Below are 27,623 nucleotides of genomic sequence, written 5' to 3'. Positions count from 1 at the left end.
TTTGCTGAAACCTATGTCCTTTACACTTGATGTGCATTACAGTGTAATCTAAGCGCTGTTTTGTGTTTTTATTCTTGCTGACCAAGTCCTTTTTCAGACTGCACCATTTTTATTTATTTATTTGTTTATTTATTTATTTATTTATTTATGACAGGGTCTCTGGCTCTGTTGCCAGGCTGGACTGTAATGGTATAATCTCGGTTCACTGCAATCTCTGCCTCCCAGGCTCAAGAAATTCCCCTGCGTCAGCCTCCTAAGTAGCTGGGACCACAGGCACATGCCACAGCACCCAGCTAATTTTTGTATTTTTTAGTAGACACAGGGTTTCACCATGTTGCCCAGGCTGGTCTCGAACTCCTAAGCTCAAGTGATCCGCCGGCCTCAGCCTCCCAAAATGCTAAGATTACAGGCGTGAGCCACTGCGCCCGGCCTCCTTCACCATGTAATATCTGTCTCTATTACTGTCTTGTTCACTGCTCTGTCCCTGGCAACTGGCAGAGTGCTTGCAGCATGGCTGGGGCTAAATACATGTGTATAAACTAAAATAATAAATGAAAAAAGAATAAATGTTGAAAAATAGAAAAAGAAAATCACTGCTTGTATTAGTTTCTTGTTGCTGCTCTAACAAATTTGTAAACAAAGCTACCACAAATGTAGTGGCTTAAAGCAACACAGACTGATCTTCTTATGGTTCTGGAGGTCAGAAGTCTGAAGTCATTTTCTCTGGGCTACAGTCAGTCCCCGTATCTTTTCCTGCTCCTGGCAGCTGCCTGCCTTCCTTGGCTCATGTCCTCTTCCTCCATCTTCAAAACCAGCAGTGGAGCCTCTTCGGCCTCCCCATCAAGGGGCTAGAAGCTTTGATGTCTGGCTGCTTCCAGGGTTCACCCTTTTTCTGTCTTAGTTTTATTCTACTAGAATATAAACTGCAGTGGGCAGGCCCTTTTCCGCTCTGCTCACTGTTGAGTCCCATGCACTCAGAAGTGTGCTTGGTCCATGGTAGGCACTCAGTCAGTATTTGTTCAATGCTAAATGAAGAAACTAGCTTTTGTCATGCTTCATTTACTTACCCTTCTGTAGGTGAAATAACCCTAATTTCTATTTGGCAGTGCACACAGTTCTAAAGAAGCTGACACCACAGCTCTGAAAAGCACATGATCAAGGTACAGGCCAATCCCCTGGCCACAGCAAGTGGCCAGAAGTGGGCATGGGCCTAAACGAGTCTAATCAGAGTAAAGCCCAAACAAATGTTTTTTTTTTTTTCTTCTGGACACATCTGAGGGAATGGAAGGAGAAAGCCATGGCTACAGAGGCAGAACAGAGGTGCAGGAAGAAACAAGCCATTGGTTTCACTACGGAAGCACTGCAAGAAGCTTCAGCTGCAGGAAGACCCATATCTGGAGTTTTCAATGATGTGAGAATAAACTATTTCCTTCATTATTCACGTCAAGTTCGGGCTGCCTGCAGTGAAACACATTCTAAAGCCAGTAGGTAGCATCACAAGTGCAAAACGAAAAAGGCACCCACAGAACTGGAACAAATTTTGTTTCATTGCACTGAGACTAGAAGGGACGAGACAGCTCATGTGATCTGTGTTCCTGACTCCAAGGAGGAGTAGAATCAAGAGATGGAAGAAGCCTTGGGGCTTTCAGGTCACCCACGCCTGTGTCTGACCCTTGGCTGTACACCAGATCACCTGGGGAACTTTGTAAAAACAGCTTCCTCCACCCCATTCCATTGTGTTGAGCCAAAATCTCTAGGGGTGAGGCTCATTATCTGTTTCACAAACTCCAAGTGATTCTGAGGGACCATCCCTTAACAACTGTGAACTTTCCATTGGTAGAAAGAAGCAGCATAGCAGATCCTAATGCTAATGCCAACGTCAAATTCAAAGCACTGAATGTATGTATCGTGGTCTTAGAAGTACGTATAACTCATTTCTGAATCACTTTATTGAAGACCCAAATTAATTAAATACTTAGACTATGCATGAGAGTCTGAAGGCCTTTCTCCTGTGTGTAAAAGGAATCTGTTTCACTGCTAAATGCTTTTTTGTTTTTTCCTTCCTGGTTCTCAGATAAAATTTGGAGAGTTGAGATGACCATAGGAGTGACTACTAGATAAATGGACTGTTATGGACCATTTTCAACCTATTTTTCTTCCTTTCACTGTAAATAATTAATGGCAGCTTCAGATTTAGCAAATTCAAGGAATCGATGTTATCAAGGGCCAAGGATTTCTTATGTTTTCACTTTGCCATCCTCAACCATTTACTTTGGTCCTCGGGCTTGTCCCAAAATAGTTCTCAAATAACTAACTGCAGTGAGCATTTGTCTTCACACAACAGTGACCACAGCTAGCAGGATGGAAGAAAAGATGTTCATCCTCAAGTCTTGTTTAAGTTTCTTTCAGCAAGAAGAAGACTCTCCACCCTTATGTCTCCCTGGGCAGAATTAATATCGACACGCCCTTTCCTAAAGCAGACACCATCCAGGGGAGGCAGTGATCATGATGAATTTAGTCCAACCCTGACCCACCCTTGGTAGGGTGGGGGTTACTTACCAGCCACCCCTGAAGCATAGAATGCCTGGGGCAGGGGGGTGGAAATCAGGGTTTTTGTCAGGAAGAAGGAGAGGAATGTGGAATGGCTTGGCTGAGCCAGTAATCAACAGTGTCTAACCCGGTAAGCAGCAATTGAAGAAAGACAAAGGGAGAGATTTCTCCAGCCACCTTGAATTAAGTAATGAAAACTTAAATGATGCAAAGTATTAGTAATCCCCTATATTCTAACACTTGGTTTTTTTTGTGTGTGTGTGTGTACATGAAGTCTTGCTCTGTAGCCCAGGCTGGAGTGCAATGGTGCGATCTCAGTTCACTGCAACCTCCACCTCCCGGGTTCAAGCGATTCTCCAGCCTCAGCCTCCCGAGTAGCTGGGATTAGAGATGCCCGCCACCATGCCCGGCTGATTTTTTTTTTTAATTAAAACTTGGAATATTTTGAAAAACTCCTTCCTCCTAGAGAGCTACCAAATGAAAATTTTTTTCTGATTATCTTTTTGTCATTTTTGGAATCAGGAGTGCTTTAGATATCTGAATTCATTCAACAAGCATTTATTGAGTGGCTGCTATGTGTCTGGTATGGCTCTAAGTGCTAGAGATGAAAAGAGTTACCAAAGTCTGCTGTCTTGGAGCCGTCATTCTAATGGGGTAGGCAGACAGCAAATAAACAAGTCCTGCACGTCATATAGTGTCAGGTGGTGTCAAGCGGTAGACAGAGAAGCTCAACATGAGAAAGGGGGAGAGAGCAGCTCCACACACTCACAAAATGGGACTGAGAACTTCAAGCCAGTGGATGTTGCCTAATATAGGCCAGTAACCTTCCCTTCATCCACACAATCAAAGAGCTTTGGCTTTCTGCTTTCTCCCTTCCTTTTAAAACCCAATGATTTTCTTTTTCTTTTTGTTTACGCATCATCCACCTCTAAAAACCATCCCAATCGCAAATGCTAATATTTCATACAGTTATCCTTAACCAGCCCGTGTGGGTAGAAGGGCAGGAACATGTGCAGAATACTGGGCAAAGGGAAAGGAAGTGAAGATGACTCAAATTTCCAGACTTGCCTTGGATATTTAGAAAACAGTCGTTTTAGATACAAGTGTACACTTTCACTTTGAATACCCCCCCTCCTCTCTGACAAACATTCTCTGCTTGACCAAACTTTAGTCAAGCTTCTGAAACTTCCCCTTGGCCCACCTGTGCACTTTCTTACAAAATTCTGCTTTAGTAAAGAGCCCTGTTAAGTCAGTTTAGGAAGAGCCCCCCACCCCCGGGTATCTTATCAGGTTCCTCATCCTCCACCCTCCCCCAGGTGTTGTCTGAGCACCCTGGCCTGTCATCAGCGAGAGTCCTGTTGGGTCAGTGTATTCAGATCCCCGCTTACCCCTGATGTTTCCTTGAGTAATTTTCCATCCACTGAGCCCCATCCTGCGCCTTGGCTATCTGCCCAAGCTGCATTTGAAGTTGAGCCCAATCTCTCTCCCCTGACCCCATGCGGCAGTCCCTAAGCTATCTCCAAGGTCCTCAGTAACGTCCGCCTTACTGTCTTCAGCAAGTTTCATTCGATGTTTTCTTCTTTAACCTCTTTACCATCTCCACACATAAATACTCTCCTTTCAAATGGAAATTCAGTAACTGAGAGTGATGTGGCTGCTCGATATTTAAAATTAACCTAGGAGTATGTTGTCTCTGAAAAACTGCACACCAGATTGCCTCACAGATCACAGCTGAGACAGACGTCCTCAAGTGAGCCCTCACAGGCTGTGTGGGAAGAATGGAGGAGGGGGTAATGAAGTGGGAGAGGGGGCTGTTCTCTCTTAATACACCTTGATGGATATTTTTCTGCCCTCCAACCCCATTTCAAGTCTGCTCTGATGAAGACAAGTGACGAGAGCGAATCTTTCATGGGCTGTTTATGATGTCACACGCACACGCACACACACACCTGGATCAATGCATTCCCCCTCTAGGGAATGCAGTTGCATGAAAGCTGCCCCACCCACCCAGGAAAGCTGCAAGTTTGAGCAGCTCCGGCTCTGGAACCAAAGGCCTTTGTTTGAGGAATTACCAGGCACTAAGCAGAGGCAATTCAAAACCGGTCCCACCAGTGTGGCAAGGAGACTGATTCAAACTCCTCACGGGTTTCTCCGAGTGTAGCAGACACAAGCAGCCCAGTTTCCTTTAAGGAGTCACAAGAAAGGTCAACCTAGTCAGGTGGTAGGGGAAAGACATCACTGGAAACCATCAGTCATGTGGACGACACGGGGCCATAACATACCGAGAAAAGCCACAATTGAGGTATAAAGTTGCTAGGCATGAAAGACAAGCAGAGAAGGCTTCCCAGGAGAAGGGACATTTTAGTTTGCCAGAAGGATGGTTTAAGAAGCTGAACCTTTAAAAAATGTCTTAAATATCATAAAATTCCACTTAGGAAATCATCTTAAAACTTAATAGGGAATACTTATTAGGACAGGAAAGAAAACTCTAAGATATTTGAATATATCTCATAGAGATTAAGAATAATTTTTTAAAAGAAAATTGTGTTGACAGTTTCCACCAATATTGCAATACCCTGTTTATAACTGACTGAATTAAAACAAAATTATTTGGAAATTATAAAACCATCTAAAACAATGGCCTCTCTACCTTGAAAAAAAGGTATTGCACAAATATAGCCTAGCTTACATATAAAGATTTCAAGTATTCAAATAATGCTAATTTCATTTATTAATTTATTTACAGTTATTGGGTAAGCAAGACTACAGGAATAAATGATTCAAAAGAAATGCTTAATAATTAAAAATTGATTGCACTACCATTGGACCCAGCAATTCCACTCCTATATGTATAGCTAAGAGAAATAAAACATCCCTATGCAAAACTTGGACACAGATGTTCATAGCAGCACTATTTATAATAATTATTTACAATAATCAACTGAGGAGTGGATAAATAAAATATGGCACATCCATACAATGGGATACTATTTGGCAATAAAGGAAAGAAGTACTGACATGTGCAACAAAATGGATGAACCTTGAGAACAATATAATATGTGAAAGCCGCCAGTCACAAAAGACCACATACTGTCTAATTCCATTTATACGAAAAGTTCAGAATAGGCAAATTTATGGAGATAGAAAGCAGATTTGTGTTTGCCCAGATCTAGAGGAATGGAGATAAGAAGTTACTGTTGATGGGTAGGGGGGTTCTTTGTGGGATGATGAAATGAAATGGTCTAAACTTAACATGTGATGATGATCACACAACTCTGTGAATGTACCGGAACCACTGAATTGTACCCGTAAATGGGTGATTTTTATTGTATGTGAATTATATCTCAATAAAGATGTTTAGGCCCGGCGCGGTGGCTCATGCCTGTAATCCCAGCACTTTGGGAGGCCGAGGCAGGCAGATCATGAGGTCAGGAGATCGAGACCATCCTGGCTAACACGGTAGAACCCCGTCTTTACTAAAATCGAGACCATCCTGGCTAACACGGTGGAACCCCGTCTTTACTAAAAACACAAAAAAAGTAGCTGGGCGTGGTGGCGGGCACCTGTAGTCCCAGCTACTCGGGAGGCTGAGGCAGGAGAATGGCGTGAACCCCGGGGACGGAGCTTGCAGTGAGCCAAGATCGCGCCACTGCACTCCAGCCTGGGCGACAGAGCAAGACTCCATCTCAAAAAAAAAAAAAAAAAGATGTTTAAAGGAAATTTATACTAACTTTCATGGAACTACGAAATACAGTCTGCTCTTTGGAAATGCTGCTGCTATCCAAAAACAAACAAACAAAAACAAAGTACTTTCACTGAACAGGTTAGTTTTATATTTTTGTCTCACAGAAAAAAGAATTCAGTTACCGAACAAAGGATGCAATTTCCAGTGACAAAAAGTCAGGCCTAAGTTAAGCTGCTTCAAAATATACCACAAGATCTCTACTGACCTCCAGTGGTCACAACTAAAATTGCCGGTTTATGATACGTGAGCCTAGAACATGATGCACAAAGTGGTTATAAACGTGAGGTCTGGTCCGTTATTTTCTTATCTTGAAAGCTGCAAAGTTAGAGTAAAAGGAAACATAGCCAATGACTATCATAAAATGTCTCTTCCCCCTGATTTTTCAACATTGACTGAAGGGCCTGTTTATCTGTGCCCTGTCTTTGCAGCCTCTTTCAACAGAGCCAGGAAGATGCCTGTCTCCTTCCAGTGACTCCATGGGGAGAGTCCGTTAACAATCTGCTTTGCACCCACAGATGCAGGTGTAGCTGACAGGTGAGGAGGAAAGAAAAAATGGCTGATCAAAAGAGACTGGCAGGAAAACGTGTAAGAAAGAACAAGAAGCAAGTACTCCACCTAAAATATGCCAATTTGATCATGCACAACTCTCAGATATTTTTGCTGGGTATCTAAGACATCCGAAGGTTACCCTCTCCTGCAACCTCACCACCAAGTTCTAGTGAAAGTACCTAACATCAAATGATGCCATACCTAGAGTTTTTCTAAACAAACATTAGTAAATAAGCCCAAACAACTTCACACAGTCTCCTCTGTAGGCCTGATGAAGTCCCAGCTCTCTCTCCTCTGGGTAAAAGATTCATTCGAAAGGACAATGTTTCAGAAATAGTATTCTATTATTTTTACCCTCATTGTTGGCCTCGGGCTACCAGAAATCCTCCAGACTAACATAAGGGCTTTTATTTGGCATTGAGGGCTGGAAAACCATCCTGCCACGTACCTGCTACCAGCCTGGCTGGATTCTTCAACCATACCCAGGCAAGCTGGAGGGCTCTCTAGAATATTTCGGTCAGTCCACACATATCTTGAATTTCACAAAAGAGAATCCATTTCTAACATTCATATGGCTGGTTAAAAAGCCACAGGTTGTTTTGAGAATAATGTCTGATATTTGCTATGCTAATTAGTATCTGATAACTCAGGTATTATGACCTTCCAATCTAGAGCTGACTAATGACCCCTAGGGTATTCATTCCTGACCAGAACAGGAGCTGACCCTGGGCATAACTTCAACTCACAGATGTCACACCGTCTGTGCGGAGTGTTTTAAAGTAAATTACAGACATAACATGAGGGAAGGGGAAGAAAGAGAAAGAGAACCCTCTTGGCAATCCTTGACTAGGGCTGTATAAGTCTTGCCCATATTCCTAAATGTTTCAACCACTGTCACTTGTCATATGTTTTGTAGATCCATCCATTCATTTAATGATTGTGCCTACCTATGTCCCAGACATCCATTTCCAATGTATTGTCTGTCTGATGGTTCCAAGGAAAATTTAATATGCTAAGAGAACGTTAAAAATTCACTGACTGGAGCCATTGTGGTTTTGCCAACATGAAACAGTCCCACCATAGTATGAAAGCGTTAAATCCTCCCCATGGCTTCACTTCAGCCTCAAGGCAAAAGCAGGCACTGGAAAAGTCTGTTTATAAACCTTAAAATATCAATTACCTTGTTTTTTTTTTCTCCCTAGGAACAAAAAATCTCTTAAAGGTTATATAAACATTTATATATGGTTTTCTTTAAGAATCAATGTTAATTACATCATTAGGCTACATTTACCTTAATTGTGATTTACTGCATCTTAAAAAAATCGTGAATAAGAATTCTTGACGTTGCTTGTTAGTCCAGAGGTCAAACCAATGACTTATAAGAGCCACTCTTTCCTGAAAGAGCTATAAGGGGGAGGGGAGGAAGTGACATTTGCTGTACAGTTCATTGTTTTTAATTGCTAAGCAATCTTTAGACAATCTACCAGCAACCTCACAGCTAATATTTGCAGAGTGCATTACAGTTCACAGAGCGCTTTCACATATAGAGAGAAAGGTCTGTCCTTTCAGGTTAAACTTTTTACCCAGGGATACTGACAGGCCCAGGCTTGTTGGGTGGGTTGATGGGTGGGTTGATGGGAAAGACTGGCAGGCCCAAGAAGGGCCTCTGGAAAACAAAGAGGTAATGATTCCTGGATCTTGTTTCTACCTAGGCTAACGTGGCCTAGGGAAACAGAATCCACACATTTCCTTTTGAAAACATATACGGGCTACGCTCATTTAATTGTGAAAACAGGACCATTTGAGGTAGGTATAACTTCACTAACTCACAACCCTGGATCTTTATAGCACCCACCAAAATGAAAGTAAGTATCGCTAAATAGCCAACAGAGACGTGTCTCTAGGGAAGACATACATTAAGGACCAGAATCCCCCAAACCTGGGTTTCGATCCAGCTTTGCTCAGATAGAGATAACAAACTCACTGTTATTATCATAGGTCAGGCTTTACTCCCAGCCTGGTCTAGTCTCCTTCCCTGGTGAATGAGGCTGAACTCACAAGAGCACCCATGAGAGCTCTGAGCACTCAGTTTGCCTTCTCTACTGCCAGAGCCACCATAGGCCATTAAATGACGACTTCCTGAATTACCTTAAAATAGGAGAGGCATCCCCAGGCCACATGGAACCATCCAGTTGGCACAGGAGGGAAGAGAGGATTACAGAAATACACGGGAACACATGCGTGAACACTCCCAGCCCCCACCACCAAAAGCACCTTCTCATCTCCTCCCCTGTCTACAGCAACTGTGTGTCCTGGAGGTCTCTATTTTGTTCCTGGAGGTACTGAGTGGAAAGGGAGGCCATCTGGAGCCTCCCTTAAGGTAGAAGATGAGGACTGGGGTGAGAAGAGACTGTCTTTGGGACAAAGCTAAGTTTATTTTTGTTTAAACTGAAAAGCTAAATTCTTTAGAGAGTTTTTCTTTAAAAATATGGCAACATGAGACCCAATATATCACAGGAAAATTAACCTTACGAATTAAACTTGTTCTGTTTTAAAGTATGTAACTTACCTGTCTATTTAATGACTTGTTGCTAAAAGGTGTCCAGGCACTAAATCTTGTGTGGAAGCTCTCCATTTCTGGAGTTCTCCAGGAAGAATCCCCAGCTGATGTCTCAGCAAATTTTCTTCCACTTCTGGGAACTACAGGTTTATTTCAATAGGTGTGCAATTAAGATCACCTAGAAATATCCAATATGTTAATGTCCTTATAGGAATTATATAATTATAGAAATTCACATATAACATATAGATAGAATTATAATTCATGTGTGTACGTGTATATATACAATTCATCTGTGTATATGATAAGCCATACAAATATACACAAAAATCCCATTAACTTCAAATCATTGCAATTATTCTATTCTTACCTACTTTCACCTAAATCTGAATTTAAACAAAAGTTGTTTTTTACTTTGCTGGGAAAATGGGAAGCATTAAAAAGGTTTCAGGAAATGCTACTTAGAAACTGACATGATTCATCAGCCAAGGAGGTTGACTTTTTCTTTACCTAGAAAATAAGAATTTGTTATTTTGTTTTTTTGAGATGGAGTCTCGCTCTGTTGTCCAGGCTGGAGTGCAGTGGAGCGATCTCTGCTCACTACAACCTCCACCTCCCAGGTGATCTGCCCGCCTCGGCCTCTCAAAGTGCTGGGATTACAGGCATGAGCCACTGCGTCTGTCTGAAAGTAAGAATTTGAAGTACTAGAAGATGACATTCCACCTGCCCATTTTCAGGGCAGAGGTCAAAGAGAATATAAAGAAAAACAAAATAGGCTAATGTATTATTTATTGCTGCAAAGCAAATTACTCCAACATTTTTCAGCTTAAAACAACAAACACTTATTTCAAAGCTTCTGTGGTTCAAGAATCGAGGCACAGTTTAGGGGGGTACTGTCTTAGTCTAACAGGGCTGCCATAACAAACTACCACAGACCGGGTGACCTGCACAACAGAAATTTCTTTTCTCACAGTTCTAGGGGCTATAATTCCAAGATTAAGATGTCAGTAGCATTGGTTTGAGGAGGCTCTTCTTCCTGGCTTGTAGGCAGCTGTCTTCTCACTGTGTCCTCACGTGGACTTTCTGCCATGTGCATGCAGAAACAGAGATCTCTGGTGTTTCTGCTTCTCCTTTTCCTTCTTTTGAGACAGTGTCTTGCTTCTGTTGTTCAGACTGGAGTGCAGTGCTGCAATCATATCTCACTGAGCCGAGTGCGGTGGTTCATGCCTGTAATCCCAGCACTTTGGGAGGCTGAGGTGGGTGGATCACTTGAGGCCAGGAGTTTGAGACCAGCCTGGCCAACATGATGAAACCCCATCTCTACTAAAAATACAAAAATTAGCCACGCATAGTGGCACACACCTGTAATCCCAGCTAATCCCAGCTACTTGGGAGGCTGAGGCAGGAGAATCGCTTGAACTGAGAGGCAGTGGTTGCAGTGAGCCATGATCACGCCACTGCACTCCATCACTGACATCCATCACTGACAGCGAGAGTCCATCTCAAAAAATAAATAAATAAAATAAAAATCATAGCTTGCTGTAACTTTTAAACTTTTGGGCTCAAGGGTTCTTCCCATCTCAGCTTCCCTAAACACTGGAATTACAGATGCGAGCTGCACCTGGTCTCTTCTTATAAGGACACCAGTCCTCTCAGATTAAAGCCCCATGACCTTGTTTAACCTTTATTCCTTATAGGCACTATCTGCAAATACAATAATAATGGGGGTGAAGGCTTCAACATATAATTTGTGGGGTAAGGGGATACATTTCAGTTCATAACCAGTACCTCTGTGTCAAAGCTCTTATAAGGCTACAGTCAAGGTGTTTGCAGGGACCGCAGTCTCACTGAAGGCCCTGCAGCTCATTCATGTGGTTGTTGGCAGGATTCCATTCCTCATGCTCTGTTGGACTGAAGACTGCAGTGCTCACCAGCTGTTGGCTGGAGGCGTCCCTTGCCTTCCTTGCTACATGGTTCTCTCCATAGGGCGGCTCCCATGGCAGCAGGCTTCCATCACAGTGAGCAAATGAGAAAGCAAGAGAGGGCACACCAGAGGGAAGCCACAGTCTCTTCGTAACCTAACCTCAGAAGGGACATCCCAACACCTTCGCTATATACTGCTGGTTAAAAGCAAGTCACCAGGTCCATGCCACACTCAAGGGGAGAGGATTAGATGACAGCATGCATAGTAATACAACCTATCATAGTTTACCCTTTGGGTCAGTTCCTTTCCTTTCCCATATGCAGAACACACTCACTCACACATTTTTAAGGAAAACAACCCCAAAGTTTCATCTCATCAATATTTTTAGCACAGAGCTCATGAGCTAAGAACGATTCACAAGCGTCTCTCTATAGATACAGGCATAGCTCCCTTTGATCCAAATACCTTTGAACTAAAAAGGTAAGTTATCTGGTCCTTGCCTCTGTAAACAATATATATCATGGTAGAACAAGGAAAGGATAACTGCAATAGATAGTCCCATTCTTAAAGAAGGATGACATATAAAAGGATTCACAGCGATCCTGAAATGCAGTTTCAGAAGGCTGGGGTGCAGTGATCATTTTGTCTCCAACAATCACATTCTCTTTTAGACCATGCCAGTGATTCCCTTGACAATGTCAACTTCTCAAAATATATCCCAAATTATATACTTGATTCTAAGCAGTGCTATGTGCCACAATTGTTTAGAGACATTTTTTTTTCTCTCTCTGAAGTTAACTGCAGATATTTTGAGCGTATCAGGCTTCCTTAGAAAAAGCCAAACCCTACGTCTTTCTTCCCTGAGATGTTTTTCCAACTCAAAGTATTTGCTGGGTACCACCTTGTTCCATTCAGAGATCCTAACAATGGTGTGGCAACCATACTTTTGACTGGTCCTTGCCAATAGGCATAGTTTTCAGCATCATTTATTGCTCAAAGGCCTTCTCAGTTTTTTCTTTACTAGTTGAAGATGTGAGTCAGTTATTCCTTCCAACTGTGCAAATCCCTGAGTTTTGAGACTCTCTCTGAATTCTTTTATATTCCTGCTTACAAACCAGCCAAATATTTTCTGAGCTCCTCTATTTCTTCTAATACTTTGGCAAACGTGGCCTGTAGTAATAAACTCATTCTAATAACATTCATTTTCTACCTCTTTGCATAAAGTACAAGCTCATTAGGTATATAATATGCCCTTTAATCTATTCCAGGCTATAGTTTTACAACTTTTTCCCACTGCATCACATGGATTGCCATCTTTTCAGGTCTTCCACAACAATTTCATGCTGTCAGACTGGATGGTAATGCCACATAATATAGAATGTGTTGCTGTTGTTATGGCAACATCCTACTCCTGGAACCGGTTTCTGTATCTACTAAATGTTCAAGGAAGAAATAACACTACACTTACACAAAATCTTCCAGAGAATAGAAAAAGTGGGAATGATTCCCAAGTTCTTTTAAGAAGTTGGTATAACCTTTATATAATCTTAACACCAAAACCCAAGGACTTTACAAGAAAGAAATATTACAGGCATATTACCATAAATATAGATGCATAAATCCTACCAAATATGAGAACACCAAACTCAGTAATATATAAAAAAGATCATATATCACCAGCAAGTTTGATTTATGTAAATTTTCTTTGACATTACAAAATCAATGTACTTCTCATTATGAACAACAAAAAAAGAAAATTATATGATAATCTCAGTATATACAAAAAGTTTTCTTTTTGTTTGTTTAGACAGGGTCTTGCTCTGTTGCCCAGGCTGGAGTGCAGTGGCTTGATCTTAGCTCATTGCAGCCTCAACCTCCCGGACTCATGCAAGCCTCCCACCTCCGCCTCAGCTGGACCTCAGCATGCACCACTGTGCCTCGGCCTCCCAAAGTGCTGGGATTACAGGTATGAGCCCCGCAGCTGGCCCAACAAGTGTTTTTGATAAACCTCAATATCCGTTCATGACAAAAAGATCTCAGCAAACCAGGACTAGAAGGGAATTTCCTAATCTGAATAAGGGCAAATACAATAACCTATAGCAGACATGACACTAATGGTAAAATGATAAAACTTTCTCTCCGTTCACTACCACTATCTTTGTTAAACATTGTTCTGGAGGGTCTTTCCAATGTGATAAACCAATAAAATAAAATGTATAATAATTTAAAAGGAAAAAATAGGCCAGGTGCGGTGGCTCACGCCTGTAATCCCAACATTTTGGGAGGCCAAAGCAGGTGGATCACTTGAGGCCAGGAGTTTAAGACCAGCCTGGCCAACATAGCAAAACTCCATCTGTATAAAAATAGAAAAAGTAGCTGGGCATGGTGGTGCATGCCTGTAGTCCCAGCTACTTGGGAGGCTGAGGCAAGAGAATTGCTTGAATTGGGGAGGCGGAGGTTGCAGCGAGTCGAGATTGCGCCACTGAACTCCAGCCTGAGTGACGAGGTGAGACACTGTCTCAAAAAAAAAAAAAAAGAGAAAGGAAAAGATTAAATCGTCATTATGTATTATTAACATAATCGTATGTAGAAAAATATTAAAGAATCTACAGATAAATTGACAGATTTAATACACAAGCTTGGCAAGTTTGCTGCACACTAGGCTTACGTACAGAAATCAATTGTTTTTCTGTATACTAACATTTAATAAGCAACAATATATCATTTATAACAGCATTTAAAAATCCAATATGGGCAGAGGCAGGAGGATTACTTGAGTCTGAGAGTTTGAGACTAGCCTGTGCAACATAGCAAGACCATGTGTCTACAAAATTTTTTAAAGAAAATTAGCCAGGAATGGTGGTGCATGCCTGTAGTCCCACCTACTCTGGAGGCTGAGGAAGGAGGATCACTTGAGTACTGGAGGTTGAAGTTGCACTGAGCTGTTATCTTGTCCCTGCACTCCAGCCTGGGCAATCGAATGAGACCCTGTCTCCAAAACAAAAACAAAAACAAAATCCAGTATAAATCAAGGTGGGACAAGTATTCCACATAGAATACTAAAAATTTTATCCAGATAAAATTTTAAAGACCTAAAGAAGAGTATACATCTGTGAAGATATTGATTCTTTTAAATTAATCTATTACTCAATACAGTCTCATGAAAACCCAGCAAGTGTGGGGGGGTGTGTGTGTGTGTGTGCATGGGTGTGTGTGTGTTTGATAAACTGATTATAAAATGTGTATGAAAATGCAAAGGGTCAAGGCTAGCAAAGACAACTTTAAAAAGAACAAAGTGTTTGGACTTACTCTACTTGATATCAGGACTTACTTATTATAAAGCTAGTGTAAATAACAGCATGAGATATTGGCACATGAATAAACAAATAAACCAATGGAACACAGCAATTATTCAGACACAGACCCACATACATATGGACACTCTACCTATGACAAGGGTGGCACTGCAGAACAGTGGGATAGGATGACTCCAGTCAGTAACACATGGGGTAGAACAACTGCCCAGTTGGACCCAGCTCACCCTCAGAACCATGAGAAATAATAAATGATTATTGTTTAAAGCCATTAAATTTGGGGATGGTTTGTTATCCAGCAATAACAAAAAAAAATTGGTACCTGGAAGTAGGTTATTGCCATAATTTAACTGAAAACCTGTGATACTGGCGTTGGGACTGGGAAGCAAGTGGAAATTAAAAGGGTGTGGAGGAGACGGTGTAGTGGAGTCTAGAGAAAGGCTAGTGAGAAGATGACCGGCATTATGTAGCAGTGGAAAGTTAGTGACACTGTTACCTGCACTAATGTGGAGGATAGAAAATGTGTCAATGAATTTATAGACCTAGCTAAAGAAATTCTGAGTAGGATGTAGAAAGTGTTGATTGGCTCCTTTAGCTGTCCAAGGTGAGAGATATGAATTAACCTAAAAGGTCTGTTTAGTTTTGGGGCAAATTTTAGTGATAAAGAATATCTAGGCCGGGTGCAGTGGCTCATGCCTGTAATCCTAGCACTTTGGGAAGCTCAGACAGGTGAATTGCTTGAGCTCAGGTGTTTGAGACAAGCTTGGGCAACATGGCAAAACCCTGTCTCTACAAAAAAATACAACCATTAGTGGAGTAAAAAAAAAAAAAAAAAAAAATTACCCCAGGACGGCAAGACCAACCCTTCCTCTTTCTCTTCCTCTTCAGCATACTCAACATGAAGATGTTGATAAAGACTTTTGTCGTGATCCACTTCCACTTAATGAACAGTGAATATATTTTCTCTTCCTTATGATTTTCTTAATAACATTTTCTTTTCTCTAGTTTACTTTCTTGAGAGAATACAGTATATAATACACATAACACATATTATATGTTAATCGGCTGTGTTATCATTAAGGCTTCCAGTCAACAATAGGCTATCAGTAGTTAAGTTTTGGGGAGGTCAAAAGTTACACGTGGCCAGGTGCGGTGGCTCATGACTGTAATCCCAGCACTTTGGGAGGCCGAGGTGGGCGGATCACCTGAGGTCAGGAGTTTGAGACCAGCTTGGCCAACATGCCAAAACCCCGTCTCTACTAAAAATATAAAAATTAGCTGGGCGTGGTGGTGGACACCTGCAATCCTAGCTACTCGAGAGACCGAGACAGGAGAATCGCTTGAACCTGGGAGGCGGAGGTGGCAGTGAGTTGAGATTTCACCACTGCACTCCAGCCTGGGGGACACAGCGTGACTCCATCTCAAAAAAAAAAAAAAAAAAAAAAGAAGCGTGAATTTTCAGCCACACAGGGGATCTGTGCCCCTAACTCCCACATTGGTCAAGGGTCAACTGTAAAAGAGTTTAAAGAATCTTAAAGTCTTTGTCCAATAGCACCCCAATCCATAGCCCAAAGCAGAGAAGGACCTGTCTCAAAGAGACTTGTGGATATAGCTTTTGTCTAATAGAATAAATTACAATTACACACATACAAAGCCTACAAAATTGTCAAGAGACTTGATCTCATGAAAGCATGGCCAGCTTGAAATAAGAAGGATCAAGAAATTTTGAAATAAAAAGTCTCTGAGCTTTTTATTTTAAGCTGGGTGTCTGGGGAAACAGATAACGTGTCTTTTGAGCTCACAGGTCTCCAGATTGAGAGGAGTTATGAACAAGGAGCCTCATTTGCAACTGGACCTGATGGAAATCACAAGAGACTTGGCTTCAAGCCTCATACCATAATTGGAAGACACTTTGGTGGTGTCTTGGTATGAAATAAATGTATTCTGTGTGCTGCAACTATGAATTGTGGCCAGAGGGAGGAACACAGTATATTGTCTGTGCACATGGCCAGGAACAATTGCTCCCATCCCTGTACCCACATATCAGTTCTCCATCAAGAGGTGGAGTCTATTCTTCTCCCTCTCCTTGAATCAATCTGCACTACCACTGGCTTGTTTTAACCAATGGATGTTGTGGAAGTGATGATGTGTGACTTCTGGGCATGGACCTTAAGAAGACTTGCACCTTCTATTTTTGCACTCTTGGAATCCAGCTGCCATGTAAATAAGCCTGGGCTGGGATACTGGATGACAAGAGACCATATGGAGAGAGCTTGAGCCAGCCCCCAGCTGTTTCAGCCACCCCCGTCAAAGCACCAGATGTGCAAATGAAGTCATCTTGGATATTTCAGTTGCAACTAAGCTCCCAGGTGCAACCACATGAATCACCCCAGCCCCCAACACACAAAGCAGAAGAACTGCCCAGCTGAGGCCAGCCAACCCATAGAATTGTGAAAAATAACACGTTTCCTATTTCAAGTTACTAAACTTTGGAATGGTTTGTTATCCAGAACAGACTGACAAAGCCATGTGTTGGTGAGCATCCAGAGCTCTCACACAGCTGGTGAAAGTGCAAATTGGTATATGTACTTTGAAAAACTATTTGGCGTTATTTCTAGAATAATGCCAAACTTGACCCAACTGGAAAAAATATACATGTGGACTAAAATATATCACCAAGAAAATGCACAGCTGCACTGGATAGCTCTAAACTGGAGACAACCCAAGCATCCACCAATAGTCCAGTGGATAAATCTACTGTAATGCATTCACGCAATAGAATACTAACGTCAATGAAATGAACAGCCTGCTGCTACACAAAACAGTAAGGATGAATCACACAACACATTACACAGAGGAAGCTGTGAATAAAATAATACATGTGGCACGGGTTCATTTACCAAAGTTCTACCTTGTAGTGTTAGACGTCAAGATAAGGTTTACCTTTGGGGAGGAAAGAGAGGGTAACGATTGGGAGGGGGACACAAGAGGTTATTCTGCATGCTGGTGCTGACGTAGAGAGGGAGCCCTAGACTTCCCTGCATGCTGTGATTCATTGAACGTTACACTCATGATCTGCATGTTTTTCTATGTCCTGTATTTCAATCAAGAAGTTTATAAAATGATATTTACAATAACATCTAGTACTACTAAGTACCTGGAAAAAATTAGAGTGCCAACTTTATGAAGAAAATTATAAAACTTTATTGAAAAATACTTTTAAAGTCCTAAATAAATGGAGAGATATGTCTTATTCATGGATCAGGGGACTCAGTAGAGTGAAGAGATTAACTCCCTCAACTTGATCTACAGATTCAACGCAATCTCAGTAACAAATTCCAAGAAATATTGTGTGTGTGTGTGTGTGTGTGTGTGTGTGTGTAAAACTTCAAAGCTGATTCTAAAATATTTATGGAACTTTAAAGGGCCAAAACCAGTAGTCTTGATAAACAAGGAAGGGAGCTGTGTTTCTAGATACCAAGACTTACTATAAAGCTGTAGTAATAAAATGATAAAGGTATTAGTTTGGGGACAGACAACAAAACCTGTAGAACAGAAGAGAAACTCCAAAATAGACCTAGGTATACAGGGACACTTGTTAGATGACAAATGAGAAGGGGAAGGGTGGATTGTCTCATTTATAGAAAACGGATTATCTGTTTTATAAAAGAAAAGAAATTGGACCCCTTTCTCACACTATATACACACACATCAACTATCTAAAGTTTTTTCATATATATAAAATCAATTACACATGGTCTGTGAATCCCCAGAAGACAAAATTAGGAACAGTGGATGATGTCAGAGAGGAAGATTTTGGCTCAATCTAAGTGGGGAAAAAATCACTCCACAGCTCTCGCTGTCTCCAGAGATTATGTCCATTACTGGAGTTGGTAAAACTCAAGGTGGACAACCACTTGTCAGTGATTTTCTAGCTGAGATTCAAGCATCACAAACATCTAAGTTTCTAAGCAACCCTCTGTTGCTATAAATTCCAAGAAGAGAGAGTACAACGTGGCTTGGTGTAGCTGAAGAAACTTTATTAAAGAGTCAGAATAATTCTAGAATAAGACAGACATTTGCAGTACCTTTGCTCTTATTACACTTCAAGAGAAGAAGCACATTTTTTCAATGAATATATTAGAAAGGCATGTACCGTATTAGGAACAATTTTAGAAATGTTATAGACGAGCAGCATGGCATAGTGAGCACCAGATTTGGATCTCTGCTCTGACTCCCCAAAATTGAGGCTTTACAAGTGATTTAGTATTTGGGCCTCAGTTTCCTCATGTGTAAGGCAAGACAGTAATGTGTCTTGGCAAACTATATCATAATAATGTGTTGTTCAGATAAAAACCTCTTGGCAATGTGGGAAATTAAATACCTCCTTCTGAATCAACACTAAATGAAAACAAATTCTTAGTTTCATAAGATGCCCAGCTGTTGTTATGTGAAATCCCTCCAAGAGCCAACATATGGGATTTTTATTTAGCAAGTTCTCAAAATTGTTATTATACTCTGTGTTAAGGGATTACTGAGTTATATAATGAGCTGAACATTACAGAAAGAATAGTCACTGTCTTTGCTGGTGGGCTTAAATATGTGAGCATAGTATAGTATATTGTCTGTGTGTGTGTGTGTGTGTGTGTGTGTGTGTACATGCATATATGTACAAATTTGAACAGGATTATTTTCTTTTTCTCTTTCCTTTTGTTTTTTTAGAGTTGGGATTTCACTGTGCTGTTCAAACTGGAGTGCTTTGGCACAATCATGGTCACTGCAGCCTCAAACTTCTGCCTCAAATGATTCTTTGGCCTCAGCCTCCCAGATAGCTGGGGCTACAGGCATGACCAGCTGCTTCTGGCTCAGGGTTATTATCATTATTATTATTTTTCTTTTTTTGAGACAGAGTCTCTCTGTGTCGCCCAGGTTGGAGCGCAGTGGTGCAATCTCGGCTCACTGCAATGTCTGCCTTCTGGGTTCAAGCGATTTTCCTGCCTCAGCTTCCTGAGTAGCTGGGATTACAGGTGCACACCACCATGACTGGCTAATTTTCGTATTTTCAGTAGAGATGGGGTTTCACCATGTTGGCCAGGCTGTCTCGAACTCCCAGCCTCAAGTGATCCGCCCACCTCGGCCTCCCAAAGTGCTGGGATTACAGGCATGAGCCACCGTGCACTGCCTGCCTCATATTATTTTGATTATGTGAAGATATTAATTTTGTTGACTATTCATCCTAGGGAGAAATGGCAGCCTGGCAATTACTACTTCTTTAATGGAATAATTTCTTTTCATATTCTAGCCTTTTACTTTCCTCCAAATAGTAGTTCCATAAGATATTAATGAGTATTTCCCCAGAAAACAGGATCTGTAATTAAATGATTGAGATATTAAACTTATTTCTTTTTTGTAGGATGTTTTGGATGTTTTAATACGCTTAATGTTCACAATTAATCTCCAAAAGGGGAAAATAATATCCAGCATTTTCCTTTGTTCATTGTTATATGGAGACTATCATAGTGTGTATTGATTATCTAATGGGGTTATTGTACTGTTTATTTAATGCTGTGTAACAAATTGTCCCAAAACTCAGTGGCTTAAAATAACAAACACATTATCTCACAGTTCTATGAGTGACAAGTGTAGACATAGCTTAGCTGGGTCCCCCAGCTTAGGGTCTCTCACCATCCAAGTGTCAGCTGAGGATGCCACAGCTGGACTGGGGAAGAATTAACTTCCAAGCTCACATAAGTGATTGTTGGTGGGATACAGTTCCTCTTAAACTGTTGGAATGAGAGACTCAGTTCTTCGCTGGTTGTTGGCCACAGGCTCCCCTCCCATGTGGGCCTCTCTATAGTTTAGCTCACAAAATGGCAACTCACTTCCACCCAAGTGAGTGAGCAAGAGAGCAAGAGCAGACAGGCAAGATGGAAGCCGGAGCCCTTGCGTGGCGTAACCTCAGAAGTGACAAGTGACACGCCATCACTTTTTGATTCATCAGAACCGGGGTTTAGCAAACACAGTCAGCAGGCCACATCTGGCTCACCACCAGATTTTATAAAGTGTAATTGGGATACAGACAATCTCATTTATGTATTATCTGTGGTTGCTTTTCTTCAATAAATTTCATTTATGAGTCTCTTGTTTTCCTATTGTTTCCATATTTACTCAGTATTTTTCTTCATCTACTTACTGGAGAATTTTTTTCTTTTTTCTTTTTTGAGACAGAGTCTCGCTCTGTCACCCAGGCTGGAGTGCAGTGGCATGATCTTGGCTCACTGCAACCTCTACCTCCTTGGTTCAAGCAATTCCCTTGCCTCAGCCTCCCGAGTAGCTGGGATTACAAGTGCATACCACCATGCCTGGCTAATGTTTTTTGTATTTTCAGTAGAGATGGGGTTTCACCATGTTGGCCAGACTGGTCTCGAACTCCTGACCTCAGGCAATCTGCCCACTTCAGCCTCCCAAAGTGCTGGGATTACAGGTGTGAGCCACTGCACCTGGCCTCTGTGGTTGATTTTTTGGCTACAACAAAATTAAGTAATTGGGAGAAAGACCATATGGCTCAGAAAGCAAAAAATATTTATTATCTGGGACTTTACTGAAAAAGTTTGTCAACTCCTGCATTATAGGCGTCTACCCACATCTAAGGGGCGGAGATTCACCTAAGGCATATGGACCAGGAAGCTGAGGTCATTGGGAGCCATTTTGGAAGCTTCCTCCCACAATAGTGTCTGCCACAGGATAGGTATTTGGCAAGTATTTGCTGAATGAGTAAATGGATAATTGTTCTATAATTGCAGTTTAAACCATAATTGCTATGGTTTGAATGTGTCACCTCCAAATATCAGGTTTTGAACCTTAATGGCCAACGTAATGATAGTAAGAGGTTGGGCCTTTAAGAGAGAGGTCATGAGGGCTCCTTCCCTTGTGAACTAGAATTCAGACCCTTATAAGGCATCACATAGCATTCACCTCACTTGCCCTTCCACCTTCTGCCATGTGAGGGCAGAGCATTCCTCCCCTGCGGAGAATGCAACAACAAGGCATTGTCTTGGAAGCAGAGAGCAGCCCTCACCAACCAACCAGACCTGTCAGCACCTTGACCTTGGATTCACCAACCTCCAGAACTGTAAGAAATACATTCCTATTCTTTATAAATTACCCAGTCTCAGGTATTTTATTATAGCAGCACAAACAGAGACATGCATCTGCCAATTTTCCAAATTCAGGGGCTAAAAAAGCAAGTTATTAGTAAGAAAAAACAAATTCCTTCACTATTAGGATTTGACAACTGTGTCACAACTGTGACAATTTATCAACTCTGTGATCTTCTTACTAGCAATTTCCATCATTATGTTAAATGAGTCATATGGTAAAATAAGCTTAGAATTAAATGTAGATTTGACAGATTATTCTTTCATGACATCAGCAAATTAGAAAAAATGGAAGCATTTTAAGGGATTCATTTGAGATAAGAATTCATTCTGGGGCAAGAATACTTATTGTGCATTCTGGTTACAATACAGCAGTCACCAGTATCTTCTATATACCAAGAGAGGCTCAAAACCTTAGTGTATAAAACCAAACTCTCAACCATTTTTCATCCTTTCTGTGTGTCTTTTCTACAGAAGCTAAAATACTGTGCCATGAAGTTTTTCCTTGATCATTTAAGAATGATCTTGTTCTTCTACAAAGTGGCATGTCTCTACTGGAAAAAACACTGTGGCTGCCATCTCACAGTCCAGCTTTTTACTTCGAATTGGAACTCCAGCGTGGGTGATGCAAACTGGAGGCCCCTTTGTTACCTCGCTCTGTAAAGCAGGGGCCTAAATGCTTCTAAAGTCTGTTGCAAGAAAGGAATAAAATAGAAGACCCCAATCTGTGTCTCTCCTCATTTGCAACTGGATCCAACAAACATGCTAAGTAACAAGATCAAAATGGGGAGGGGGACGTGTAATAAATGTTGTATTTAACATCTTAATTTTTGTTTGACTGTCTACACTGACTAACACGGCACTAGAAAATCTCTTCCCCCGTACACTGGCTCATTGAATCCTCAGAATCACCCTGGGAGTTAGATTATAGAAGAGAAGAACACGGCAGAGAAAATCATCCAGTCGGCATGCAGTGGCTCACACTTGTAATCCAGGCATTTTGGGAGGCCAAAGTGGGTGGATTGTTTGAGCTCAGGAGTTCCAGATCAGCCTGGCCAATATGGCAAAGCCCCATCTCTACAAAAATTAGTCAGGTGTGGTGGCATTCGCCTGTAGTCTTAGCTAGTTGGGAGGCTGGAATGGGAGGACTGCTTGAGCCCAGGAGGCGGAGGTTACAGTGAACCAAGGTCCAAGATTGTGCCACTGCACTCCAGCCTGGGCAATACAGTGAGACCCTGACTCAAAAAAAAAAAAGAAAAGAAAATCAGAAAATCATCCAAGGTTACACAGGTAGTAATCGGCTATCAAGTTTCAAACTTATACTAGATTTTTCCTAAAGTGTAAGTTTAACTTGAATTGGATATAAAATGGTATTAAAAGAAAAACTTCAGCCGGATTAAATTTAAAGGAGTTTAATTGAGCAATGGGCGATTCGTGAATCAGGCAGCTCCCAGAATCACAGCAGATTCAGAGAGACTCCCGGGGTGCCTTATAGTCAGAACAAATTTATACACAAAAAAGTGAAGTGATGTACAGAAATCAGAAATTAGGTACAGAAACAGCTGGATTGGTTACAGCTCAGCATTTGCCTTATTTGAACACAGTTTGAACACTCAGCAGTGTATGAGTGGTTGAAGTATGGCTCCTGGGATTGGCCAAGACTCAGCAATTGTTACAGGCACATACTCCTAAGTTAGGTTTTCATTCTTGTCTACCTGTTAAATTAGGTTGCAATTCATCCACAAGGATTCAAATGTAAAAGTAGAGTTCATCTCAGGCCATATTTAGTTTGCTTTAACAACTGCTACGGATGTATTTGGAAATACATTTCTATGTCATGGCTGACTATCCTTTACAACTGGTATATTGATGAGGAACTCGGAAGTTGACATTGGCATTTCTATGCTTAGTCAAAAGAAGGATGGGGTCTGTTGTGTGACAACCTGTGATATGGTAGAATAATAAGAAATATATATATAGGTCTTTGTCCCTGGTTCCTGACATAGAGCTCCTAAAAGTCTCATAGACAGGGATGCTAGGAGGATCTTTTGTTCTAATATTTGGTTTTTGACCCCAGTTCCTGACAAAGAGCTCCGAAATGCTGTGGAATTTCCTGGGTGATAGGAGCATCTTTTGTTCAGATGAAGTGAATCTTGGTGGACCCCTAGATAGCTTCAGGATGGCGGCTGGTTACCAGGGAAACCAACCATGTGATTATGCAGCTGGAACTTTCAGCTCCATCCTCTGACCTCTGGGGAGGAGAGAAGGGCTCAAGTTGAGTGATCACCAATGGCCAATGATGTCATCAATTGTGCCTATGAATGAATCCTGCATTAAAATCCCAAAGGACAAGATTCAGGGATCTTTGGGATAGCTGAACATGTGGAGGGGCTGAGAAGGCATGGAAGTTCCGCACCCTTGCCCACATACCTCTCTCTGGGCATCTCTTCTATCTGGCTATTCATCTGTGTCCTTTGTAATATCCTTTATAATAAAGGGCAAACATAAGTAAAGTGTTTCCTTGAATTCCGTGAGTCACTCTAGCAAATTAATCAAACCGGAGGAAGGGCTTGTGGGAACCCAGATTTGTAATGGTTGGTTAATCATAAACAACATATAGTCACAACCTGGGACTTGTGATTGGCATTTGAAGTGGGGGGCAGTCATTTAGGACTGAGCCCTGAACCTATGGGATCTGACACTAACTCCAGGTACACAGTGTCGGAACTGGGTTAAATTATAGGACGAAGAGTTGGTGGCCACTGGAGAATTGGTTGTCGGTGGGAAGAAATTCCCATACATTTTGGTGACAAGAGGTGAAGGGCTGTACTGAGTGTGTGAGAGTAAAGAGAAAAAAGTTTTGTTTTTTTTTTCCTCTCAGAACAACCAAAGCCAGATTAAAAGATGAAATGGCTGAACAATTGCCAGCCCATATAGAGAGCTAAATCCTCACTGGGATCACACAGAAGAGCCATGATGTCAATTAACTGTGTTTCCACAGGTGATCTGTTATACAGCTGGAGAAATGCAAGTTAGTCTGGTCCTTCTCCACTACAGTAGACAGAGTGGCTTAGAAATTAAAACACTGCTCCTTGGCAGAGGTATGTACCTACATTCGTGTACTTCTGCAATTCACACATGCAAATTGTGCAATGATTCCTTTATTTATCAAAAATTTACTTCCTTAAATATGCCTCCAAAAGGTATCTTGTCCTAAAGATTGCACAAAAGAAGGGGAGTAGAAGAAAAGTAAGTGTGATTGGTGAAAAAACAGAAATGAAAGACAATTCCAGTTGAGTTAAATGTCCCACATTTAGGGCATGTAAAACTACATGCCAGTATATAATTTTTATTAAGTACACACTAAGCAATGGATAATGAAAATAATGGCGTGTTTTGAGGAAACCTGGGCTATTGATAGTACAGGTGGTGATAGAAAATACCATACTTGTGCTGGTGTTTTCAAATGGTGGATGTGCTCACTGATTTATAAGTTTAAAGCTATAAAATTAAAGCTGTAACAAACAAGATGCAACTGTTGCTATAGAACTTCCAAGTCCTTAACTCTTCTTCCTCCCACTGAAATATTGTTTTTAGAGCATGATTTTTGAGGTTTCTGTGGAGCACAAACGTCAGTTCCTGCAGAACAGACTTTAACAGGCTTGGATACAATTGCATGGGTTGCAGTGAACTTTAATACCGATGATGTCAGGATATTGTGTTCTGATACATATGCAAAGTTTATCAATAAGCACAGCATCGGTATTTTTAAATCGATATTTTAAAGCACCACTGTTTTATTTGTCCTGTTCATCAAATCTTAGCATATTTACTCTTAGAGCTATCCTTATAACCACGACCTGTATTCACAGTAGATTTTTTGTATTTCTCCTTCATTCCCCCAACCCAGCCCCCACCCTACTCCCTACATTTTTGGACCCCATAGGAGGAAAGAGGGCGAGAACTGTCAGAAGGAAGAAGGTAGTTGGTGTGAACCTATGAAAATCAGCGTTTTCCAAAGTGCTCAAGAACTTTACTTCGATCCCAAATCGGTTCTCTGGAGGAGGTAAGAGTTTACTTGCCATGGCTCGATGCAAACCCTACCCTACGCGTAGATTTTGTTTCTCCCCAGAGCCTCTTGAGAATCTTGGTTAATTTCAGAGCTGCTAAGGGACTCCAGGGTCGCGGAGGGAGGGCCCGCGCCCCTCAGCGCTGCTTAGGCTCTTCCTGGGCGGCTGCACTGGGAAACTAAGGGGCCCAGGCGATGTGCCCCGGGCGGCCCCAAGAAAAAGACTAGCGGCTCAGAAACCACGGGCTTTACCTCTAGGAAGTGGCCACGAGGCCCGGTACAGTGGCGGCTGTCTCCTCTTGGAACCGCGCGGTGAAAAGCGACTGCGCCAACTCGGGCCGCAGCTCCGGAGAGGGGTGGGGCAGGGACAGGGTCATCTCCATAGGGATCCAACAACACGGAGCCACCACCCCGCCCCACAGGCCTGCAGCCCCTCCCGCCGCCGCGCCCCGATGGCCAACCTGGATCTCCCCAGCTGCAGTGAGCAAAGCCGCCCGCGCGGTGCGAGCCACCGCCCTCCTCTCCGCAGCCGCAGCGCGAGGCCAGCTAGGCCTCGGGTCCCGGCTCCTTTCCCTGCCTCCAGGCAGCTTGCGGTGGGAGAAAGCTTCCGTGGGGTCCCGTGGGTCGCGGCACGTCTCGGAAGCCCTGCGAGGTGCCCAGCAGAGGTGCCAGACCCAAGGCCGTGGGACCCCAAGAAGAGACTTGGACACTGAAGCCAACGTTTGCTTGATCTCAAACAAAGCCAGAGATGTTAATTAACGCTGTGTGATGAGGAAAGTGGAGTTTATTTTTTGTCATGTTCATCTTCAGCAGATCCTCAGAAAATGTTAATATTTACTGCAGAATTACCAATTTCAGCATTATACAGGAGGTACAAAAACAAAATTGCAAAAACAAAACCAAAAAACCCTTCCTCATTAGTTTCTGGTCAAAATGCCTTTGAAGTATTTATTGTGAAGCCTGTTTTTTTCTTTTGTATGTAATACTTATGGCCACGAAAAGATGCTCACAATACATTACTTACAAAAAGCAGCTTAGAAAACCACCAGAATGGTACGATCTATTTCTTTTGCAACGTGTTTAAGAAATCTGGGAGTATGTCCACAAATAGGTTAAATGGTTTGCTCTGGTAGTTTTAAAAATCATCTGTAATTCAATTTTTTCTACAATGAATAAGCAACATCTATGTAATAAACCACAAGTTTCATTCTAGTAAAGTTTCTTATGAGAGATGGGATCTTGCTATGCTGCCTAGGCTGGAGTGCAGTGGCTATTCACAGGCCTGGTCATTGTGCACTATTTTTTTATTTTTATTTCAAAGATCTTTTTCATCTATATGCCAGTAAAATCATCATTGTACACTATAGCCTAGAACTCCTGGGCTCAAGCAATCCTCCCGCCTCAGCCTCCAGAGTAGCTAAAAGTACTGGTGCCTGTCACCAAACCAGGCTTTAAATTTTATTCTAATCCAGGCACTGCATTTTTTCCTGTTTCCTTGAACATGTGTTTAAGGAGTGTGAAAGGATACAAATTAGATAAGCTAATATTTCGCTACCTGGGACCCATCTAGGGCCCTGTGACACAAAGGGCGAATGAACCAAGTGAATAAACAAGGTCAATCCACTGCTGTGTCACAACCCACAGGAACCAGATTTTTGCTTTACTCTATCTCAGGACCAATCCAAGAAAAACATGTCACATGATAAAGTGTCCTTTCGCCCTGTCAGACCCTAGAGTACTACTTTTTCCCCTTAA

The 27,623-nt window shown here is 41.8% G+C and overlaps 1 protein-coding gene across 2 annotated transcripts in view; it reads right to left on the bottom strand.

Annotated features, from left to right (window-relative positions):
• ECT2L (epithelial cell transforming 2 like) overlaps nt 1-26,223 on the bottom strand; it is a 105,630-nt gene extending 79,407 nt beyond the window's left edge. The window contains exons 1-4 of one of the 2 annotated variants that reach the window (XM_054492686.2): nt 26,121-26,189; nt 14,215-14,316; nt 9,414-9,582; nt 8,136-8,248 (exon numbers count right to left, since the gene is read on the bottom strand). In XM_054492686.2, coding sequence (XP_054348661.1) covers nt 8,136-8,248; nt 9,414-9,479 — 179 coding nt within the window. In that variant the 5' untranslated portion in view covers nt 9,480-9,582; nt 14,215-14,316; nt 26,121-26,189. Of the gene's footprint in view, nt 1-8,135; nt 8,249-9,413; nt 9,583-14,214; nt 14,317-26,120 lie in introns of both variants that reach the window. The other variant, XM_063666654.1, reaches the window with a different exon arrangement.
• Between the last annotated feature and the right edge of the window lie 1,400 nt (nt 26,224-27,623).

This window comes from Pongo pygmaeus, chromosome 5 (genome assembly GCF_028885625.2).
Source record: "Pongo pygmaeus isolate AG05252 chromosome 5, NHGRI_mPonPyg2-v2.0_pri, whole genome shotgun sequence".
Classification (NCBI taxonomy): domain Eukaryota; kingdom Metazoa; phylum Chordata; class Mammalia; order Primates; family Hominidae; genus Pongo; species Pongo pygmaeus.
This window is presented reverse-complemented; position numbering and strand designations above follow the sequence as displayed.